This window comes from Drosophila persimilis, unplaced genomic scaffold, assembly GCF_003286085.1.
Source record: "Drosophila persimilis strain 14011-0111.01,24,50 unplaced genomic scaffold, DperRS2 tig00000002-arrow-pilon, whole genome shotgun sequence".
NCBI classification, from domain to species: domain Eukaryota; kingdom Metazoa; phylum Arthropoda; class Insecta; order Diptera; family Drosophilidae; genus Drosophila; species Drosophila persimilis.
The window spans coordinates 10,759,705-10,771,589 of NW_020825289.1; the positions used below are offsets into that span (position 1 = coordinate 10,759,705).

The following is an 11,885-nucleotide window of genomic DNA, read 5'->3' on the forward strand; positions in this document are numbered from 1 at the left end:
TACTATAGTTTAATGAATTAATTAACTAATTAACTGATTAAAAGAAACGCATTAAGAACAACAAAAAACAACACACACATGACAATGGTTTATCCAATTAATATTGGGAAAATATGTAGTCTTCTTTCTGGGTAGGTTCTCTTGTAATCTCTTTCAATAGATTCGATTGTCTTGTGGATCGTTGTTGAAGCATTCATGGGTTGACGCGATAGTTAATGTCGATTTATCATACGGACGCGACGTTTCAAGTCAAGCGATCCACTGGGCACAGCATTTGGATCTACATTTGGCGGATTAGGACCCGTGAGGCTAATAACAGAGCCGCGTCTGGCCAATTCGGAAGAGTATTGACTGATATTTGATACATGAACTGTTTGATAGTCTATGCTGATGGGGACGGATGAGCGGCGATTGAGGCGCGTTTCTGCAGGAAAAAACAGTTTGGCTTAGAGCTGTTTGCGTGACATACCATACCGTGACAGTGACTGTGTGTTGTACCCGAGCGTGCTGCAGGATCTCCTGCCGGTCTGTAAGCTAACGGTGATGTGGCCCTGTGCTGCTGATCGAGTGTCTTTGGGGTGCACACGGTGTGGTATCCCTCCTCGTTCAGTGTGTACTTATAGCGATCGACCGACACGGACCGCACCTCTCCCAATAGTATGTGGCTGCGTCGGAAAATCGCCGCCTCTTCGAGTACTGTGATGAAAGGCGGGTGAAAGCGTGTGTGCGTGCAGAAAGTGAAGATCAGATAGTATCGGATCAGTTCATATGGAGATCGGCAATGTTTTCAGTAACAGTAACACCCATTTGGAAAGTCAAATAAATGAAACGCAAGCTCATAGACATGGCTACATACTCATAAAGTGATCACAGGAAGCACACAATAATTGATTTATTTTACCTTTACTTACATACATATATAGTATAGTAGGACAGTGTTTGCCAGTAACTAATAGATACATAGACACATATATACACATATCTTACATTCAGTACAGTTTCACACAGCACACGAGTGAAGATAGGCAGAGTGTGAGGACGATTCAAAAACATATATCAACACACTAGTACATATAGAGTTATCACTAATTATAGAGGTGCCATAGAAGGATTGTACAGATCAAAAGAATACAATATATAAGGGTTTGTTTTTCTGAAATAGTCAGAGACGTAGCTCTCATACATGCATGTATGAGTGGACAGTGCTTCGCAGTAAAGGAAGTTTACTAAATACATAAATAGTAGTAAATACGAGTAGAGTAGAGTACATTTAGATGTTTAAGTTGTTCCCTTATTAACCTGATCAGATGTGTAATCTCCGGCCCAGCGAGTTACATAACACCCTTAAAATTTTGGCAAAGTTTTTGGAGAAATACCTTTTGAGGCCCTCCGATCCTGCTTGTGAATTTGGGCATAGGACTGCAACGAACAACGGCGCAAGCGTTTGTCCCCCTTGTTTTGCTGTTAGTATACAAAGAAATCATGTAATTTTAGTACTTGTGTATTCCCATAAGTCCTACGAAGTATTATTCTTACCGATTTGTAGTGCTGATTGATGTCGGATGCTGCTTTTAGCAGCAGGTAAATAAATACCAGGGCAAAGAGATATATTATGGGCTCTGCGGTGTTGCTCTTCTTTGGGGCTTCCTGCTTCTTCCTGTTGCTCTCCACAGCTTTACCACCTCGGAGGCGCTTGCTCGCCCCGACTCCAGTTGCTCCATTTCTTGTTCGCTTGCCAGCCTTGGACTGATATGGCTTTGCCATTTGTTTGCTAGAATGATTGCTGTCAATTTCTTGTGCGGGTTCTTTTTGGAAGATATCCAGCTTCTCGCATGTCAGGTTGTTTACTGGCTCATCCTCAATAGCTTCCAGCTGCGGGTAGCCGTCATCGGGGGCGTGTAGGTCGAGGGCAGCGACCCCGGGCTCGAAATAGTATCTGTAATTGCGTTGCGCCCCAGCAACCACGAGATACATTGTGCAAAGTACCATGAGGATTCCCAGCGGGACCACATGGTGGTTGTTCCTCCCTTTGCTGGCCGTCGACGAGGCCTCGACTTCATCCTCAGAAATTAACTTTTCGGTAAATGGCGATTGCATGGTCTGTCGTCTAACCATCCAGAATTTGTGGTTGACTATTAAACGCTCAACAATAGCTGTAAGTGCGTACCAATGATTAAAGTCGTTCTTCTGTTCGAGTCGGAAAATCGATATGGACTACTGCGACCACACGGCTTCACATCTTTCGATTGGGCAGCCTTTAGATGCCAAAAGAGCACTGCTACTCCGTTGTACAACCGCATGTACTTCTTATCTTGTATTTAACTTAATTTATTGCTTTATTTTTGCAACAGCCAAACCACTGTTTCGGATAAAACACTCTCCACCATCAAAATTCCATACATATCTGCGTGTGTATGTCTCCCTGTACTCGTCGCACCTTCCCAATGGCATTTAGCTTGTGATGTACGTTAATTCAAATCGTGAGCCTTCGATTACGGAGTGCTTAAGACTATTTTCAATTATTTACAATCTGATGACGGAAGGTCCGCAGTCAGCATTCAAAGACGCCAGTTGACATTCCAGTAAGTTGTTCGAGTATATCTAAAAAAAATTTTCAAATAACTGTGTATTCAAACAAATTATTCTTTTCCGACTTACCAGTTATCTGGAGGTTTGCGGACTGGTTGCTGATTGTGGTATAAATGCGTTTGCTTTCCGCCATATTTTGTCGCTTAAACATAACAGTGCGCAGACTTTCTCCTGCAAATCAGTACATATTTTCAAGAATATTTCAGAACCCATAACGCTGGCAATTTTACTTACGGCGGCGCACACTGTAATTGGCTGACTTTATGTTTCGATGATAACTTTCTTTAGGCCTTGTATCGTGGGTTCTAGCTAATCTCCTCCTACGCGCTGTGTCGTAGAGGATGCTGCCTTGACTAGTCGCAATGCCCGACAAGCTGGGAAAAAAGCTGACTGTTTCAGTCAGTTCTTCTTGTAATTCATCCATTAAATGGGATTCCAAGTCGTCGGGCCCCTCTTCACGATACTTTGAAGCTCCGATACAGCCATGTAGCTTGCGCAAAATCGTCCGCAGGATCTTGTAGCGCTTGATGATACGTTTTGGCTCCACCTGGGACGCACACATCATAATGGCCTTGCACTCGCGTAGTATTCGGATGAACTGTTGCAAGTACTCCTGCCCGATCTGAAGCTTTGTTTCAGCCAAAACCGTTCGATTGACTTCTACTTGAAAATGCTCCAGCACGAACAGGGCCATTTCCAGCAAGTCCTCTAATGGGACCTTTTCGTAGTGCTTTTCGGCAGCACTAATGCCGGACGTGAGTATCTCCAAACAACAGCCAAGAAACGCGCGACTGTCAATGATCTCCTGCAGAGTAGCCTTAAACTTGGCCACTTCCTCGTCGAAGTGCTGCTCCAAAACGTCGGAGTGCAGGTCGGAACCGTTGGCCTGCAGGGAAGGTATCAGGCTGGTGTCCAGCGACTCAAAGGAAGCCAGACAGCTGCGCATCATCGTTTTCACTATCGGAAAATATTTAATTGGATTTGCACACTTTTCAATTCAGGCTATTCAAAAGATAAGGATCGCATACTTTTCAAGTTGGGGGCAAAGGCAATTGCAAAAATGCCAATCTGGGTGGCTCGATCGATATTCACATCAAAATCGGCAATGAATTCATCAGCTATAGCGTCATCATCCGAACTGCTCTTCAGAAGGGTGCGGATTTTGTCCACTGAGAACTTTTGAAAATCTAAAAAGCAGGTAAACACCAAACGCAGCAAGGCATCATTAATGAAATCTTCTAGCTGATAAAGCGCCTGTTCCAGTGTCATGGCTTTCAGTTTGAGATTGGAGTTCGAAGAGTTCTGGACTTTGCATTCATCTTGAAATGCGTTGAGTTCACGAATTACCTTATATGACAAAATATAAGTCTAATAAAAAGTAAGGTACATCGATCTGCCTACCTTCTGGCACAGTGCACTTAGCGCCCTTTTATCCTGTTGCAGGGCCACATTCGCAAACCCCAATGTTTGGCCCAACAGCAAATCAATGTTAACGCGCAGCTGTGCGCTTAGGCCCAGGATTTCTGATGGTGTATGCTGAAAGTTCATTAAATCACTGTTTTCTTCATTGTTCGAACTAAACAGAGCTAATGTGTCCAGCGTGGAGTCTAGCAATTTGAGAAAGGAGCGCCCCTGGCTATCTTCTGCCGCCTCCTCACTCGAATAAAGATGCAACAGGCGTTGCAGACACCAGCGAATGCGATCGAGGAAATAGAGGTGGCTCGCCTAATGTAAGAGATGCAGAAATATGTGTATGTATGCAATTTTCTTGAGATATTTACCGAAACTGCAGAGCCAGACGCCAGTTTCATTGTGCACTCTACCTGCCGCACACAAACCATAATCTGAGTGAGGCAAAGACAAACCAATTCTTCGGACGCGTGGCTTTTGTCGTTCTGCTTCCGGTCGCTCAAAGATTTGTGGACAGCAGATGCAAATTCCAATAGAGCCGCACAGAAGTCCTGCGAACAAAGAACCATTGCAATATCTTCTCTGGCATTGCGGACCTTTTACCGTACATTCAGCCAATTCATATTTCTGACACTAGTGGTTTCAATACTATTGTCTAGTATAAGAAGGCACGCGTCTAGTTTTTTCCTCAGGACTTCCATATTTACTGAAATATAAGATTTTAATTGGGTATACTCAAATCGTAAACAATCTATTTGAAAGGTGGCTTGCTTTGAAGCGGCACTCCTAAAACCGTCTGGCAAGGCCGTACACACTGTTGCATTTCAAAAAAAGTACAGGAAGTTCCAGAACTTGAACATTTTTTTTTACACACATATGTAACGATCTTTAAATAAATTTGTTTTTCATTTTCAATCACTGGCCCCAGGATTTCTTACTCACTGCCTGAAAAGCCAGGTGCGAATATTTTATCTTATCGTTTCCATACGTATATCATCCCTGATTTGGTCGGCGTAAAATTTTGATGATCTGAGTATTAGACTTTGCTAACACTAGCTAATTTGCGGGACTTGCGTTTTGCGATTTAAAAATTAAATAGGAAAGCTTTGCGCAAGTGAAAACCGAAGCCTGCCCGATTTTGGGAAATTATGCGATGTCGTCGGTGTTTTGCGGTTAGTTGGCGCGCCCATGGTATCGATAATATGTGCATTTAAATATTTATTTACAAATTTAGTAATATGCGCTGGATTATTATCAAATGCATTTGAGGCCCTACGGCGGATAGACGGAGTGAAGTGCAGAAATATCTTGCATATGTTATATAGAAACTGATCATACAGCATTGTGTGCCGTTCGGACACAATATATATATCGATTGTGATATTTTCGTAGTAAGACAAGATCCAATAAAAGCAAGTTGTTAAGATAAGCCAGTCAGGTAGAAAATTGATTCATTAATCGGATAAAATTATGTGGGCAGGGCTGAGGGTTTTATTTAGCTAGAAATATTCCACGGAATATCAAAAACGAGGAATATGTATAATAGAACATGAATTTGTCAGTATATTTACAGTATATTTTTCAAATGAGACGATATATTTCTGAGGGTCGGACGGTATACTCTAGCGATAAGTCAGCGGTCACACTGCTTTTCGGTAAAAAACTTTTCTGATAAAATTAAAATTAAAAATTGGTTGTTTGTCTCCATGCAAAATAATAGATAAGGTCTAAAGCACCTCTTCGTCTCCCACGCCACGTTGCACTAGCGCACACGTACAGAATCCACGTACATTCACAAATACCAATACAATACATCGGAGCGGAGCGAAGAGACAAGTGCAAGAAAATGAGTTCTTCAAATGCAGGCCAACGCACCAAACTGATACAGGAAAAATGTCAAACCTTATTAACCCAAATGCTACGCGACGAAGATAACAAATATTGTGTTGACTGCGATGCCAAGGGTAAGTGCAATACATAATTTATAACTTATGATAAAGTTCGCTCCTGGTGACGCACGGATGTACATCGGTACACATATGCATCCATAGTTATCTATGTATATGTGTACATATGTACACCACATTGTAAACAGAATAGAATGGGCGGACTCGTGAGATAAATAAAATTGATTGCTTGCCAGGATTGCAAAGAATTTATCTTTATCTTTTACATATGTATGTAAATCTATGTACAGTCGCTTAAAAGCACTATAATACATGAACTGCATTCATTAACAGGTCCTCGCTGGGCTTCTTGGAACTTGGGCATGTTCCTGTGCATCCGCTGCGCTGGCATCCACCGGAATTTGGGCGTTCATATATCACGTGTGAAGTCGGTGAATCTGGATACCTGGACGCCGGAGCAAGTGATCTCGCTGCAGCAAATGGGAAACTCTAGGGCTCGCGCTGTGTACGAGGCGCAGCTTCCAGACGGATTCCGACGACCACAGGTGGACACCGCATTGGAGAACTTTATTCGCGCAAAATACGAACACAAAAAGTATTTGGCCCGCGAATGGGTGCCGCCGTCACCACCCAAAGTAGACTGGGCCAAAGAAATCGATGAAGAACTAGAGCGGCAGAAGAGGAAAAAGAAAAGTACACAAGCCAGCTTGGGTCTTAGTGGCGTTGTCAGCGCTTCCGACAAGCGGGCCTCCACCTCGGCGACTGCATCCAAAAACTCGCCACTACCCGCCCCATTGCCCAAGCCCAAGCCGAACCAAGTCGGCGGCTGCAGCCCAAAGACCACACATCGTGTACAATTAAATAGCAGCAATAGCAGCGCCGGCGAAAGTGATCTTTTGGGACTTTCATCGCCCACTAAGCCAATAGTCGGCGGCGGGCCTGCCACCACGGCTAGCCAAGACCTTCAAAACGAAAGTTTCACCAGCTTTCTAAGTGCCAGCAGCTGTGGCATCATCCCGACTGATAATGCCACAGGGCAGCAAGAGAAATTCAATGGGAACAATGGGGATACCCTGCTGGCCTCAAAACCCAATTCATTGGCCCAGGAGGAGCAGGACTTCTTCAACCAAGGCTCGCTGGGGAACGGGGCCAGTGACAAGGACCAGTCTGGAAAGCTGTCCAAGGATAGTATCCTCGCCTTGTATGGAAATGCACCTACCACTCATAGTTCTCAACTGAATTTCGGCGGATTCACAGGCATGGCTCCTGGGGGATACATGCATCAGCAACAGCAGCAGCAGATTCCGCATCAGTTTATGACGCCGCCGAATTCCGTTAGCATGTACAATGCTCCTGTAATGGCTGCTCCCAACGCGTTCAGCAACGCCCCCATCAGCTCGAGTGCCAATTCAATGAGCCTGGCGGGAGTGGGTGGAGTCGGCTTTGGCGGTGGCCAGTTTCTGAACTCTGGGACCAGTCCGTATGCTGCAGGCGGAACCTTGCCCGTGCAAGGATCTGGATCGAATCTGATGCAGACAAATCAAAGCATTCTTAGTGGGATGCCCCTGTTTGGGGCACACCCACAAGCGGTTCCACAGCAGCAGCAACACCCGCAGCTGGCGGGCCTCTCCATGAATGTCATGCAACCTCTATCCAGTGGCTTGCCTATGGCGCCCCAAACCGGTCCGATTGGATTCCCCACCTCGGCTGGCCCCACTGCCTCCTCAGTACCATCCAATCTAAACCAGCAATTCGGAAACTTAAATATCGGTAATGTTTGGCAATAAATACAGATTGTATTTATGTATATGTATTCCTTTAATTAATTTTAAGACAAACGTATGTCTCGTGTTCCAGCATGTGTGCGAGATGAGATGATAAGTAATACTTGTTTATATCCATTTGATGTACAACTTGCCAGTTAGTTAGTTGTGTTGAGACGTGTTCGAGCAAAACATACGTATTGATAGCAGAATTATCCACTTGCCTCTCGCGACGAGCCATGTATTAGATAATGTTCAATGTTAGCAGGCAGTGCAGTACGGCGGCCGTTCGTCGAATCTATTCCAATTATACCATAACTATGTGTAACACCAAAATAATAAAAATCTAACTCAATCTAAAAGCAACGCAACTAATGCACTTCCGAAATAAATGTACATGTTCTTTTGAAATATTAGCTAGGTATTTAATAGGTACATATACCTTCTATTTGCCTAAATAGTCCATGCAGGAAAAAGAGTATGTAAAGTAAAAGATTTGGCTCTGTACTTTTAAATGCTCCGCATCTTAAGATAATCTCTCATTTTTTTCTCAAGGTGATTATTAAATATCATGGCTGGAGTGTCGGCGGATTAATGTATGCATTCGTTTTGTAAGTGGCTACATTTAAGGAATAAATTAAACAACTTCGAACTGTGTAATATTAATTGATTTAAATTCTCGTGCATTTATTCTTAATACCACTTTCAAGAGTCTTCTGCTTTTCTCTAACATGGGGTCCCAGGACAAGAGACTCGCGGATGAACTAACGACGAGGCTAAACAAGTCCATAACAGACGTGGACACAGTGATGCTGAACCTAGATGGCAAGGACTTCACAGTGGAACCAGTGATGCTATAGACACTGATTCAAATTTTCTGCAAACAAAAACTTGTACCGCTCTGTATCGCTGATCTACTGTAAAGATCTGCTCAAGGTTTGTAGGCGTTTCGCGCTTGGCGCTCCGCATGATAAGGGGCCTCGGGAGGAGCTAGTCTACCAAATGCTCTACGCCAACCTGCTGCATCTCTATTTAAAGGATTACACCGACTTCTTCGATCAGTTCCAGGCCATGACTGGCACTTGATTGTAGCCGCTTTGATTCTCCGTAGTGCCGGTCAGCGCCTGGTTAACGGCCATGTCAGTGAAAATCAGGGTAAATCCTCCATTCAAGAAACCTCAACGGATGCAGCGGTGGCTTCCGTTGGCTGCCCTTCCGATATATTGGTATCGATATATATAAACATCGGGCACGCAAACATCGATGTTATACACGTCAACCGAGTAGTAAAAAAAATTCATAACAAATAAATTCATTTTCTCGAGAGAAATGAGCGAGCAAATCGAAGAAAAGCTGCAAAAGCTTCTTACTGACCCCACTGTCAGCCAGGACCTTACAACGAAGGAAGCGTATTTCGCCAGTCTTTCCGAATGGGCAAAGCAAGCATCCATCTCCCAAAACGCAATGGCGATGTTTCCATATTACTTGCTCGCCAACTACCCGCAACTGTTTCAGACGAATCCCCTACTGTCGAGTCCCCCTCTACGGGCACAGGAAACTGGAAATGCCCCCGCTCCCGCAGCAGCTCCGTCCGCCTTCCACCGCTTCCGGGTGCTGGACGAAATCCAGCAGCAAGAGACCATTCAGCGTGTGGGAGGATATGAGTATGTGGTGGCGCCGTTTTGGAAACGAGCCGTTGCGGAGGCCATTGACATGCTCATCCTGTTCATACTGAAAATAATTGTTACCTTTGGCATAGTGAATCTCTTTGAGATCGATTTTGACAAGGACGTCATGCGGAGAACGCTGGAAGACGAGGATCTCTTTGTGAACTTCTTCGACCTCTCCATGGACTTTATAAATATGTCATCCGATCTGCTCATGATCGAGATGCTAACCAAGATGATAGTATGCTGTTACGAGGCTGTTTGGACGGTCTGGTACAACGGAGCTACGCCTGGAAAATCGCTGATGAAGATACGCATACACTATGTGGAGGCAGTTCTTCCTTTGCAGGCGCCCGTCTTGCCACAATTTGTTTTCCAGCCGCAGCGGGAACCACTGCGAGCCCTGCTCTATCCCGCTGAGACACCAAAGTTGCTGAGGGCATTCGCACGGGCCCTTGCGAAGAACCTTGTCATGACGCTGCTGTTTCCCATCTGCGTTGTTATGATATTCTTCAAGAACAATAGAACTGCATACGACATAATGACAAAGACTATAGTCGTCGAGTCCAATTCCAATGCCATATACCGTACCGACGTGCCGCAGCAGCAGCAACGTAATCGCTAACAATCAGTCAGTTATAGGAAGTCCAATACCACACTCACCGCCAAATTGTGTACGGAGTATATATTATGCATATAATTTATCTATTCATATACAAAAGTTACTGTTAATGCTAAATTTAATGTCGTTATGTTGATGTAAAATAAAATGTAATCCCTGAAACGCTGAGTAAGTAGACACGGAGGCGCGAGTGTCAGAATATGTTCGTTTATTGGTTTACTTCACATTGACGTTTTTCAGGGATTGAGATACAACATTGCCCTTGCCAGGAACATGCAGAGCTGAGCCCTTGTAGCATGCCACCAGGTCGGCATTGGTCATTAGGTCAGGAGCACATGTTTCGAAGATCTTCTTCTTAGGATTTAGCTGAGCATCCGGCTGCCGTGTGTATCCCTCGCAGTGAACCAGATCGCCGGGAACTGCGCCTGCAGGTGGGCTCAACACTTCCACTTTGTCCGGTGTCGATGCACACATCACCATGGCCTCTGAGGTCACGCCACGCATTTTAGCCGGTTTCAGATTGCACATTACCACAACCATACGGTTTTGCATCTCCTCCAGCGGCACAAACTTGACCAGGCCGGAGACGACCGTGCGTGGGGCGGCTTCGCCACAGTCAATCTTTTCTAGATACAAGCTATCCGCATCGGGGTGACGTCCCACCTCAATAATCTTTCCCACGCGCAGATCCAAGCGGCCGACATCAACTGGAGCCTCGGCGACAGGAGTGGGCTTCTCGGCAGCAGGTTTCTTTTCCTTCACCTTTTTCTCCTTTTGTGGAGCGGAAGGTGCTTTCGCTTCACTTGCGGGTCCATTTGAAGGGGCAGCTGCTGCCGGCTTGGAGCCAGCTTCTGCCGCGGCATCGGTGCAGAATTCTCGGGAGCCTGGGACCAATATCTGCTGCTTGCCATTTCGTAGTTCGAGTTGCACTAGCTGTGCCAGAGCCGCTTCGATTTCTTTTTCAAGTGAGGCGTTTTCCTTGATTAGCTCTTGTTTCTTGCGGAGCACGAGCTGACTTTGGATCCCGGCCATCTGTTTTCGTAAAGTTGAGATGAAAATAGAATTTCACAGAGCCCTGTAATACTTGCCTCTGACTTAAGGGAGTCAACCAACGCTGAAGCGCGTTCATTGTTTTCCACAATTTGCTGCAACGCTGCCATCTTTTTTGAAAAATGATTTTCAAAATAAATTCCAATTCCGTATTTCCTGCTGACGATGGATGTTATACGCAGCATTGTATTTCGATCAGTTCAGTGGTATTTATCGAATATTGAATATATTTTTTATCATATACATACATGTATGTTTTTATTGGCGAATCTATGGAATAAACTTACTAGGGCTCACATACCTTAAACTTTAGAATTATTAGAGTTTTACGACACTGAAGAAGCTTGCCCCCCCATATCAGAAAAACTATTATTTTGTATATGCTTTAGATGCTAACTTTGTTTAATATGTTTGCTTGACCTTTTTCGCTAAGCATTATTTTTAGACAAAGTCCAATAAAAAGGAGTATTTAAAACAAGCGATTCAAGTAGTTGATTGATTCATTAATAGGATACAATTATGTGAGCATTGCTGAGGGATCCATCGAGCTAGTAATACTCGACGGAATATCAAAAACGAGGAATATGTAAAATATAACTTGAATTCGACAGTATATTTACGGTATATTTTAAAAATGAGACGATATTTTTCGGTGTACTTCTGAGGGTGAGACCGTATATGTTATCACAGGGTCCGCGGTCGTACTGATTTTCTTGCCACCATGTCTAGCTCCCTCACTTTGCCAGCTTTGAACTTTTCATAAAATGATCTAGTATTTTTCAGTATATTTTACTCACCCTCTTGTCCAATGCACCAATGTCGAAATGCCAATGAGAAATGCCATTTAAATCCATATCTCAGGCCCCATCGAATACTA

At 44.2% G+C, this 11,885-nt stretch overlaps 5 protein-coding genes across 6 annotated transcripts; 2 read left to right on the forward strand and 3 right to left on the reverse strand.

Moving 5' to 3' along the window:
* Position 1: 1 nt before the first annotated feature.
* Positions 2–2,227, reverse strand: LOC6590859. Of its 2 annotated transcripts, none has more exons than XM_026985534.1 (4): positions 1,537–2,227; positions 1,377–1,461; positions 499–696; positions 2–424 (listed from the first exon to the last, which is right to left on the reverse strand). In XM_026985534.1, exons 1-4 carry the CDS (start codon positions 2,113–2,115, stop codon positions 213–215), a joined length of 1,074 nt encoding a protein of 357 aa, XP_026841335.1. In that variant the 5' UTR covers positions 2,116–2,227; the 3' UTR covers positions 2–212. The 2 variants fall into 2 exon arrangements, with proteins under 2 accessions (XP_026841335.1, XP_002016617.2); XM_002016581.2 differs by having other exon boundaries at positions 475–696.
* Positions 2,228–2,312: 85 nt separating this feature from the next.
* LOC6590860 (serendipity locus protein alpha) lies at positions 2,313–4,700 on the reverse strand. Its single transcript, XM_002016582.2, has 7 exons — positions 4,608–4,700; positions 4,371–4,550; positions 3,991–4,314; positions 3,618–3,936; positions 2,824–3,546; positions 2,659–2,760; positions 2,313–2,601 (listed from the first exon to the last, which is right to left on the reverse strand). Exons 1-7 carry the CDS (start codon positions 4,698–4,700, stop codon positions 2,552–2,554), a joined length of 1,791 nt encoding a protein of 596 aa, XP_002016618.1. The 3' UTR covers positions 2,313–2,551.
* Positions 4,701–5,680: 980 nt separating this feature from the next.
* LOC6590861 (stromal membrane-associated protein 1) lies at positions 5,681–8,080 on the forward strand. Its single transcript, XM_002016583.2, has 2 exons — positions 5,681–5,963; positions 6,240–8,080. Exons 1-2 carry the CDS (start codon positions 5,846–5,848, stop codon positions 7,691–7,693), a joined length of 1,572 nt encoding a protein of 523 aa, XP_002016619.1. The 5' UTR covers positions 5,681–5,845; the 3' UTR covers positions 7,694–8,080.
* An 893-nt stretch (positions 8,081–8,973) lies between these two features.
* Positions 8,974–10,157, forward strand: LOC6590690 (protein FAM8A1). The gene has a single exon (XM_002016585.2). It carries the CDS (start codon positions 8,999–9,001, stop codon positions 9,959–9,961), a length of 963 nt encoding a protein of 320 aa, XP_002016621.1. The 5' UTR covers positions 8,974–8,998; the 3' UTR covers positions 9,962–10,157.
* Positions 10,150–11,133, reverse strand: LOC6590691 (aminoacyl tRNA synthase complex-interacting multifunctional protein 1). The gene is made up of 2 exons (XM_002016586.2): positions 11,047–11,133; positions 10,150–10,990 (listed from the first exon to the last, which is right to left on the reverse strand). Exons 1-2 carry the CDS (start codon positions 11,116–11,118, stop codon positions 10,175–10,177), a joined length of 888 nt encoding a protein of 295 aa, XP_002016622.1. The 5' UTR covers positions 11,119–11,133; the 3' UTR covers positions 10,150–10,174.
* Between the last annotated feature and the right edge of the window lie 752 nt (positions 11,134–11,885).

Bases quoted from the DNA above. Each gene is read 5' to 3' on its own strand.
- LOC6590860 (XM_002016582.2), bottom strand. From the start codon at position 4,700: ATGGAAGTCCTGAGGAAAAAACTAGACGCGTGCCTTCTTATACTAGAC. The intron at 4,315-4,370 runs GTAAATATCTCA...CTCTTACATTAG, and splicing joins CGTCTGGCTCTGCAGTTTCG to GCGAGCCACCTCTATTTCCT. The intron at 2,602-2,658 runs GTAAGTCGGAAA...AATTTTTTTTAG, and splicing joins CGCAAACCTCCAGATAACTG to ATATACTCGAACAACTTACT.
- LOC6590861 (XM_002016583.2), top strand. From the start codon at position 5,846: ATGAGTTCTTCAAATGCAGGCCAACGCACCAAACTGATACAGGAAAAA. The intron at 5,964-6,239 runs GTAAGTGCAATA...ATTCATTAACAG, and splicing joins TGTTGACTGCGATGCCAAGG to GTCCTCGCTGGGCTTCTTGG.
- LOC6590691 (XM_002016586.2), bottom strand. From the start codon at position 11,118: ATGGCAGCGTTGCAGCAAATTGTGGAAAACAATGAACGCGCTTCAGCG. The intron at 10,991-11,046 runs GCAAGTATTACA...TTACGAAAACAG, and splicing joins TTGACTCCCTTAAGTCAGAG to ATGGCCGGGATCCAAAGTCA.
- LOC6590690 (XM_002016585.2), top strand. From the start codon at position 8,999: ATGAGCGAGCAAATCGAAGAAAAGCTGCAAAAGCTTCTTACTGACCCC.
- LOC6590859 (XM_002016581.2), bottom strand. From the start codon at position 2,115: ATGGTTAGACGACAGACCATGCAATCGCCATTTACCGAAAAGTTAATT. The intron at 1,462-1,536 runs GTAAGAATAATA...GTATACTAACAG, and splicing joins TCAATCAGCACTACAAATCG to CAAAACAAGGGGGACAAACG. The intron at 697-1,376 runs GTATTTCTCCAA...CTTTCATCACAG, and splicing joins GGATCGGAGGGCCTCAAAAG to TACTCGAAGAGGCGGCGATT.